General features: G+C 55.8%; 1 protein-coding gene across 2 annotated transcripts; it reads left to right on the forward strand.

Annotated features, from left to right (window-relative positions):
• The first annotated feature begins 250 nt into the window (after window positions 1-250).
• LGI3 (leucine rich repeat LGI family member 3) lies at window positions 251-8,796 on the forward strand. 2 transcript variants are annotated; one of them, XM_045457666.1, is made up of 8 exons: window positions 256-696; window positions 1,604-1,675; window positions 2,526-2,597; window positions 2,942-3,013; window positions 3,117-3,188; window positions 3,953-4,122; window positions 4,271-4,435; window positions 6,611-8,796. In XM_045457666.1, the coding sequence occupies exons 1-8, from the start codon at window positions 491-493 to the stop codon at window positions 7,426-7,428; spliced, it is 1,647 nt and encodes a 548-aa protein (XP_045313622.1). In that variant the 5' UTR covers window positions 256-490; the 3' UTR covers window positions 7,429-8,796. The 2 variants fall into 2 exon arrangements, with proteins under 2 accessions (XP_045313632.1, XP_045313622.1); XM_045457676.1 differs by lacking the exon at window positions 4,271-4,435 and having other exon boundaries at window positions 251-696.
• The last annotated feature ends 367 nt before the right edge of the window (window positions 8,797-9,163 follow it).

The following is a 9,163-nucleotide window of genomic DNA, read 5'->3' on the forward strand; positions in this document are numbered from 1 at the left end:
CATGTATACCTCGCACACCTGCGCTCACGACAGACCCTCTGGGTGCCAGACACGCAAGCAGATGGCCCCAGAGACCGCTGGTAGTGCATACAGCGGCCAGAGCCGCAACCACTTCTTCCTTTGGCTACTCCCAGCCCGGGACTCCCCCCGCCGTCCCACACCCCCCCCCCCGGCCCCCCCGCTCACCGCCCCCCTCGGCCCTGCGCGCGCCCCCGCCGCAGTCCGCGCCCGCCCCCGCCGGTCAGCCCTCGCTCGGCTCCGGGCCCGCGCAGCAATCCCAGCCGGCTCGCGAGAACGAGCAGGGGAGGGGACGGAGCCCGCGGCCGAGGGCTGGAGGACTCGGCTCTCCGCAGCGGGCAGCCGGGCCCCTAGCTGCGGCAGCGGCTGCTGGCGGCGGTGGCCGGGAGGTGCCAGCCCGCGCTGGGTGGCGGAGAGCCGCGGGGCGGGGGCTGCGGCCGGTGACCCGAGGGAGAGCTTGCTTGCAGTCAGCATGGCGGGGCTGCGGGCCAGGCGGGGCTCCGGGCTCCGGCTGCTGGCGCTGTCCACGCTCGGCTTCTGCCTGATGCTGCAAGTCAGTGCCAAGAGGCCCCCCAAGACGCCCCCCTGCCCGCCTAGCTGCTCCTGCACAAGGGACACCGCCTTCTGCGTGGACTCTAAGGCAGTGCCCAGGAACCTGCCCTCCGAGGTCATCTCTCTGTGAGTGCCCTGGCTTCTGAGGTGGGGGAGCGGAGAGGGGGAGGAAGGCAAGAGCCTCTCTGGGAGTGGATGGGAAAACCCTTGCTCCCCGTCTACAAAGCGTGGGGAGCAGGAAGACTCCAGGGGTCCTCAGGACTGGAGATTCAAGGCATCCTCCAGGTAGGGAGTTCTGTAGTCATGCAGGCTCAGCAGCCATGGCTGGGGAAAACAGGAGTTTATGGCCAAGAATGAATCATCACCACCGGCAGCATCAATGAGACCTACTGTGTGCAGGGCTCTGAACATGGGGGGAGGGGTTGTTTACAAGAGCATGTGGGCTCCTGCCTGTGATGTCACACCAAGGGCAGAAAGGCTTTTTGTGGGGGGAGGGAGGGTGGAATCAGGGGAAAGGATAGAAGTAGGATATACCCACACAGTGCCCTGTCTGGGGACAGACGCCTGCCGCTGGTCTCCCATCCACTCTGGCACTGGGCCAGCCAGCCTGTCACTTGCAGTTAAGTGGCCTCAGGGACTAGATGAGCTGTGTGGTCCTTGAAAGCAGGGTGCTAATCCCCACAGCCATCCCAGTGCCCCATCCCTCCACAGCACCCAGCACACTGTGGGTGTTTGGATGATCTTGAGGGTATGGGTGATGGAACCTTCTTTTGGCTGAAAGCGAAGCTGAGCCTGGGGCCACTGGTACTGAGGGAGGCAGTAGGGGAGGATAGTGAGACGGAAGGCAATGAGTTTATGAGGAGAAGAGAAAGATAGCCCTAGGTGGGTGGCCCAGGCTGGTGAAATGAGTGGTTTCCAGGGCAAGTGTGCACAGAACAATTGCCCTGTTCACCTTGTGAACCCCGCCCCTCCCACCCCCACCCCCCCAGTCCCTGCAAAGTCCCCACAGTACTGACTCAGGTGTCCCCTGCAGGACGCTGGTGAATGCTGCCTTCTCGGAGATCCAGGATGGAGCGTTTTCCCACCTGCCACTGCTGCAGTTCCTGTATGGACAGGGCCTTGAGGAAGGGCGGGTAGGGGGTGGGGCAGTGGAAGGGGGCAGACCCTGGACTGGGGGGAGGAGAGCAAATGAAGATAGCCATTGGAGATTAACATGCAGGTGTCCCTTACTTTTACTGGATGGGATAGCCACAAAAGGTGCAGCAGCATAGAGTCAGGAAGGGTGAAGGGAGCCGCAGTGGGAAGAAGGAAGTTGGGGGGTGCATGCAAAAGCCAAGAGTGGATATTTAGGGCCCAATTAGGAATGGACTTGCCTCCTCTGGAGACCCAAAAGAACTGGGGTCAGTAACTTGGGCTGGTGCCATAGGATGGACACTGCAGGGAGAAGGGTCATCGTAGAGACCGCTGACACCAGGATTTGAAGGAAGAGTTGGGGGTTGAAAGGGAGGGAGGAGAGGGTGTGGAATTGTAATAGGGAATGTTTCTGTTTGGAGAGTCAGTTGCAGGAAAGGGTGCTTGTGAGTTACCCCAACTCCTTTCACTGTGGGTTATCCTCAAACTCACCACCAGTCTGAAAGGGACAGAGTGAGCTGGGGTGAGGGTAGGAGGCAGAGAGTGGTGATGGAGACAGGAATGATGCAGTGGGGAAGGACCCAGCTTGACCGGAGAGATCTGCCCCTGGCTGTTTCTACCCTTGAAGAAGATTCTGGGACCAGAACAGGCTCCTGGCTAGTCTTGCTGCTGGGCTTCTCTGGGGCTCCCGGCTGGGGCTGGGGTCCCAAGGTGGAGTGGCAGGGCAGCCAGTCTGTGAGGAATCCCCAGGGTGAGGCAACAGGCTGGGGGCTGGCACAGCGGGCACAGGCTTGGAAGCTCTAATTCTCCCTCTGTCTCTCCAGGTTGCTCAACTCCAACAAGTTTACTCTGATTGGAGACAATGCCTTCACAGGACTGTCACACCTGCAGTACCTGTGTGTGGCAAGGAACCGGGAAATGGGAACTAGAAGGGAGGAGGGAGCTGGGACCTGGGTGGGCTGAGAGGGGAGGGTAAATGAGGAAGGCTGGGGGAAGATGGGGGGAGTGGAGAGCCCTTGGATCCTCTGACCGCAGGACCCGAGCAGAGGGTCATTTCATCCATCCCTCTGCCTAAACCATCCTGCCTGGATGCCCTGTCACCACAGGCTTAATGTCTCCAGAATCAGAATGGAAGCCCGGCTTAGGACCATGGGCAGAAATCTAGATGGAGCAGAGGGAAATAGCTGGTTGGGGGTCTGGGATGCTGAGTGGCATCTAAGACAAGTTCTCATTTTCTCAGCTTCATTGAGAACAATGACATCTGGGCACTATCCAAGTTTACCTTCAGAGGACTCAAGTCTTTGACACACCTGTGAGTACATCATGTACATAAGCACACCAGACCAAAGCCCTTCATCTCCTGTGGCCTATGGCCTTAGCCACAATCTTCAGGTGACTCAGGGTCTCTCTTGCAGATCACTGGCCAACAATAATCTGCAGACACTGCCTAGAGACATCTTTCGGCCCTTGGACATCCTGAGTGACTTGTAAGGCTGAGCCCTACTTCTTTTAACAATGCCACAGAGGGGCGTATCCCTGGAGGGAGCGGTGTGGGAGCCAGAATTGGGAAGATCATAAGGTCTTGAGAGGCTGGGAGGGCTTGGGTTTGGAGATGCCTCCCGGAAGGCTGTGTGGATACACACGAGACACTATGTGTATATGTTTTTTTTTTTAAGTTTATTTATTTATTTTGAGGGGGGGGAGGGGCAGAGAGCGAGGGAGAGAGAGAATCCTAAGCAGGCTCCATGATGTCAGCGGGTCTCAATCCCATGAACCATGAGACCACGACCTGAGCCGAAACCAAGAGTCAGGTGCTTAACCCACTGAGCCATCCAGGTGCCCCCAAACACGTGCTTTTTAAATCTATGTTTGATTTGAACCTTCACTGAAGTCCTAGAGCATAGCCACAATCAATCAGTACTTACACAAGAAGAAAACCAACCCAGGATTGTGGAAGGTCTGGAGGAACTGAGATGTAACATAGTTGTGCAGGTTCTACACTGGAAAAGGCCCCTGACCTCGGAGGCAAGTAGGGACTAAAACTCAGCTCCCACTCCACTGGCCAAGCATGTCTCCACAGGGGTGTACCTACCCCCAGGGGAACCTTTCTCTAATCTGTGCAAAGATGCCATGTGAGCAACCAGCAGTGGCCTTGATTATACCTACTTCTAAAAACCTAGAGAGCCTGGGTGGGCAGAACAGCTGGGAGCCTGTTCCTCTCTATATTCCCTCCGTCACCCTCATGATCCAGGGACCTGCGGGGCAACTCACTCAACTGTGACTGCAAAGTGAAGTGGCTGGTGGAGTGGCTGGTGCACACCAACACCACGGTGGCTCCCATCTATTGCGCCAGCCCGCCTCGCTTCCAAGAGCACAAGGTGCAGGATTTGCCGCTGCGGGAGTTCGACTGCATCACCACAGGTAGGAGATGCCCCCAGCAGACCTCCCCAGGGCAGCCCCACAGGCACTGCCAGAACCACCCCCAACATTGGCCTTGCAATCCAGCAACCTTATCACCCAACAAGCTCTTACCCTTCTTCACCCCACCCCTCACTTCTTGACCCTGCAGATTTTGTGCTGTACCAGACCCTGCCCTTCCCAGCAGTATCAGCCGAGCCCTTCCTTTACTCCAGTGACCTCTATTTGGCTCTGGCCCAGCCAGGTGCCAGCGCTTGCACCGTCCTCAAGTGGGACTATGTTGAACGGCAGCTTCGAGATTATGATAGAATACCAGGTACCTGCCCCAGTCTGGCTGTGCTGGCCCCACTTTAAGGGGTTGGGGTGGGGATGGTCTTAATTGTTCCTCTCCAGTGGGTTCCTATAGGTAGAGAGATAGATGAGACATGGTCTCTGCCCATAATAACTTTCCAGTCTTTGGGGGAGAGGCCAACATATACACAGATAACATTCATGTAATAGATGGGTGTGAGGAGGGAGATATGTACATGATGCTCTGGGACCGCAAAGGAGAGGTGTACCCTGGACAATCAAGGAAGGCTTCCTAGTGGAGCAGACACCTGAGCTGAGTCTTGAAGGTGAGGGTGAAGGACAAGTCAGAGGTGATGCCTAAGAGCCTGGCTTAAGTAACTGGGTGGGGCCTGTAAACCAAGGAGGAGATGGGAGTGGCTAGTGAGCTCAGTTTGGGATCCACTGAATTTGAGCTGAATCTAGAAGGCTGAGGGATACCTAGCTCAGAGAAAAAATGTGGAAAGTATATTCTGGCAGAGAGAACAACATGAGCAAATTCAAGAAGGAGTGCAACAGCTTAGTGTATGAATGTGTACATGTGTAAACCATAAGCAGCTCATTTGACTGCACCATATGGTTCAAAGTGGAGAGAGGCAGATGAAACCCAAAAGACATGAGGACCAGGTCATGGACAGGTTTTGAGCAGAGTGTGTGAACCAACCCAACCTGTATTTTAGAACACTCTCTCTGTATGCGGCATGCAGTGTGGCTTGGCATGGGCCAAGTCATGTGGGTACACTATTAGGGGGATCTGCTGGAACCTGGACTGGGGCAATAGTAGTGGCGTGGAGAGATAGATTTAGAAAGGAGGAGCGAACTGACACAAGATGAAACAGAAAATTTAAATTGCCCTGTATCTCTAAAAGAACTTAAAGTCCTTATTAAAACAAAAGCAAAACAAAACAAAAACTTCCCCCAAAAGGAGACTCCAGGGCCAGATGGTCTCCCTGATAGATTCTATAACACATTTATGGGAAAAAAAAATAACAGCAATCCTACACAAACTATATTAGAAAGCAGAAGGGAGGATTGACAGGACTCAGGACTAATTAGTTGTGGGTGAGTGAGAGACAGGGAGGTGTTGGGGATGGCTCTAGGTTTCTGGTGGGGGGGACTGGGTGAAGCCACAAACTGAAGCTGAGAACACAGAGGGAGAAGAGGACCAGGTTTGAGGACACATATCTGCTCAGTAATGGCCAGCTGGAGTTTGAGGTGCTTTTGGGTGTGTGGGCAGGGAGGGTCTGAGCTGCAGCTCGGGTGCTGGGGGAATCATCAGTATCTACACAGGTGCACCAAGGCTGTGGAAGGGATTTGGGGGTGACTGCCAGAGCCTGGGGCTCAGCCTGAGCTTTCTTGGGGAGAGAGGAGGGGAGGAGGAGGATGGGTGAAGCAGCACTGGGAAGGAAGAGAGGAGAGGAAAGGAGAAGGGAGGGGAGAGGGGGGGAAGGAGAGGGGAGAGGTGGAGAGGAGATGACTGGGGACACTAAGATAGGTAAAGAGTGTGGCCCCATGTGCTTTGGGTGCCTGAGAAGGGGTCAGATCTGTCTGGTTGTTGACAAATACATTTGTGTGGACGTCCTCATACATTAAGGCCCTTTCAAAAGTAGGAGTTCTTAGGAGAATGCATTTTCATACACAACTATCCAAACATCAAGCTGTCATTTTGTATACCTTGGCTCTATCACCAGGCTGTGGACAGGCACAGACTCTTCCTCCTTCCCCTGCCTGGCATCTGGCCAGTCAGGTAGCTTTGGGCAAGTCACTTAGACTCTGAGCCTGCTTCTGGGCAAAATAATAGATTCCACTTCGGAGTGATTAATTGAGGAACTGTGTTCACACTTAGCACAGTGACTTCACACAATAAAAGTTCAATAATGACATTATGGATAAACAGCAGGTCAATAGCTAGGGATACCTATTTTGTGCTTAGTGTCAGCTTATATTTAAACTCTGGGAACAAGGGCGGAGGGAGCATGATGCTGAGACAGATTATTAGCTGTGAAAAGTGGGTGGGCATCAGGGGGAGGGATGCTCTAGGGGAGAGCCTTAGTTCTGGCCCGGGGCTGGAGGGAACTGACCCCCTTTGCCGAGGGCATGGCGTGGGCTGGGGGCCTGTGGCTGCCTGACACTGCCTTCACCCTGCTTCCCTCCACCCTGGCAGCCCCCTCTGCAGTGCACTGCAAGCCAATGGTGGTAGACAGCCAGCTGTACGTGGTTGTGGCCCAGCTGTTTGGTGGATCTTACATTTACCACTGGGACCCCAACACCACACGCTTCACCAAGCTGCAGGATATCGACCCACAGCGTGTGCGCAAGCCCAACGACCTGGAGGCTTTCCGCATTGACGGCGACTGGTACTTTGCTGTGGCCGACAGCTCCAAGGCGGGTGCCACCAGCCTCTACCGCTGGCACCAGAATGGCTTCTACTCCCACCAGGCCCTGCATGCCTGGCACCGTGACACTGACCTGGAGTTTGTAGATGGCGAGGGCAAGCCACGGTTGATTGTGTCCAGTAGCTCCCAGGCACCTGTCATCTATCAGTGGAGCCGCACCCAGAAGCAGTTTGTGGCCCAGGGTGAGGTGACACAGGTGCCTGATGCCCAGGCTGTGAAACACTTCCGTGCTGGGCGCGACAGCTACCTGTGTCTCAGCCGCTACATCGGTGACTCCAAGATCCTGCGCTGGGAGGGCACCCGCTTCTCTGAAGTGCAGGCCCTGCCCTCCAGGGGCTCGCTGGCCATGCAGCCCTTCCTCGTGGGTGGCCGCCGCTACCTGGCGCTGGGCAGCGACTTCTCCTTCACGCAGATCTACCAGTGGGATGAGGGGCGCCAAAAGTTTGTGCGGTTCCAGGAGCTGGCTGTGCAGGCCCCTCGGGCCTTCTGCTACATGCCTGCTGGGGATGCTCAGCTGCTCCTGGCCCCTAGCTTCAAGGGACAGACGCTCGTGTACCGACACATAGTGGTGGATCTCAGTGCCTAGAGGGGTGCCGAGGCCTCTGTGTTCCTCGGGCAGCCACTTGAGACTGAACAGAAGTCTCTGTGTGAGCAGCATGTGTGCCCATGTGAAGACACATGTAGCCAACCTGTGTACATGCCCTCACATACACCCTCCGCACCCCCCATGAGCATGGGCCACACTGTGGACTGGCCCAGGAGAGCCACTTGTCATAGTTGTAATCAGCATGAAGACTTGTATACGCACCAGGCAACCCAGCAACCCTGTGCCCTCTCATATGTGGACACTTGTTGGCCCCACACCCTACCTGAAGGCCCCCCCTTGGTCTGCTGCTTTCCCCGTGCTCCAGCCCCAGGGAAGGAGTATGGGAAGGAAGGGCAGGGCCACCCCCCCTCTTGTTTTTCAGCTTATTCTTCCTACTCCCCAGTTTCTCCTGTTGGTGCTCCAGGTGTCTGTTTACCTACTTGTGCTTTGCCCTGCAGCCCACAGCCACATCCTTCACACTGCTGGGCTCACTCACCCATGCTGTACTTCTGCATGCACACGTGGACACACGCACACACACCTGCTGACACTCCCATTTCTGTGTGCACACATGCAGGTTCAGTGCTGCCTAAAGAGGCTCTCTTTCATCACCTTGCCTCTCTTCTTGGAGAAGACACAAAGTACCCACCCTCCTCTGCTCATCCCTGGTGTGCCCACCCTGTAGCTGATAAGGATGGGAATGGTGGTGCCAGCCTCTGGACACCAGCTTGATCTCCTGGGGGCAAAGCCCCTCTGCCCAAAGCAATAACAACAGCAGACCCTGACTTCTTCTTAGGGTTCTCTGTTCTTACTGGAGTTTCCTGCTCTGATCCTGAATGCCGCTCACCTGTGGACAGGAGACCACCCAGATAAAAGCCTTCCAGCTTTTCTTTACTATAGCTGCCGAAGCCTCAGACCACCCTGTCGTTCAGCCCCACCTTTGGGATTGGACCTTGAGCTGTGTAGGCTCCTTTAGGTGGGTCCAAGAGCTGGCCGAGCCAGGGACTCTGCAAACATGAGCCAACTGGGTGGGTGCCAAGAGTAGAGCAGGGCTAGAGAGCATCTTGGGGGATCTTGGGACCTCTCTAGTCCACAGAGACAGGCCCCAGATGCATTGCCTTCTAAAGCGAGCTGAGTGGTGGAGGGGGTGAGGGTCCTGTGGGAGTAGCACCTGGGAGTCAAGCTTCTGCTGCCCTCTGCTGTATGCTGGGAATAGGTAGTTCTGAGCTGGAGACCAGTGGAGAAGGCACAGGGTGGGGAAACCTCCCTGTGCCCAGGCTGTGTGAGGGCATACTGGTGGCAAGATGCCCAGGGGCACTTGGGGGCAATGTTACGACTCACTGCTGCAAATAAAAATTTCCTACCCCATTGCTGGCTCTCAGGTGTCCAGTGGCTTTGGTGGTAGCTGTTTCACTGAGAACAGAGCCAGGGCTGTGCCCTCTGTCCCTGCTGTTCACGGAGGCAGGCGGGGTGGGGGGGGGGGCAGCACTAGTGTTCAGACTCCCTTCTTCCATGTTCTCTTTCCTTGGAGGAGCGAGTGGGCACCCCAAGGTCAGCTGGTCCTGGAGTCAGGAGTTCATGGTGATGATACTCAGGTGCAGAGAAAGTGTGACTAGTCTCTACCACCTGTGGCTGACTCATGACCCAGCTGTTTCTTCCTGGAGATCACAGTCTCGGGGCCCACTGAGATTGGAGTCTGTCCCTCTGTGAGGTCAACTCCAACCAACATAGCCAA

The sequence above is a fragment of the Leopardus geoffroyi genome, chromosome B1, assembly GCF_018350155.1.
Source record: "Leopardus geoffroyi isolate Oge1 chromosome B1, O.geoffroyi_Oge1_pat1.0, whole genome shotgun sequence".
NCBI lineage: Eukaryota > Metazoa > Chordata > Mammalia > Carnivora > Felidae > Leopardus > Leopardus geoffroyi.

What these genes read in the sequence shown, in the direction of transcription:
- LGI3 (XM_045457666.1), top strand. Translation starts at nt 491, where the DNA reads ATGGCGGGGCTGCGGGCCAGGCGGGGCTCCGGGCTCCGGCTGCTGGCG. An exon ending in CTGCCACTGCTGCAGTTCCT is followed by an intron (nt 1,676 to 2,525) that starts GTATGGACAGGG and finishes CTGTCTCTCCAG; the next exon opens with GTTGCTCAACTCCAACAAGT. An exon ending in GTTCGACTGCATCACCACAG is followed by an intron (nt 4,123 to 4,270) that starts GTAGGAGATGCC and finishes TTGACCCTGCAG; the next exon opens with ATTTTGTGCTGTACCAGACC.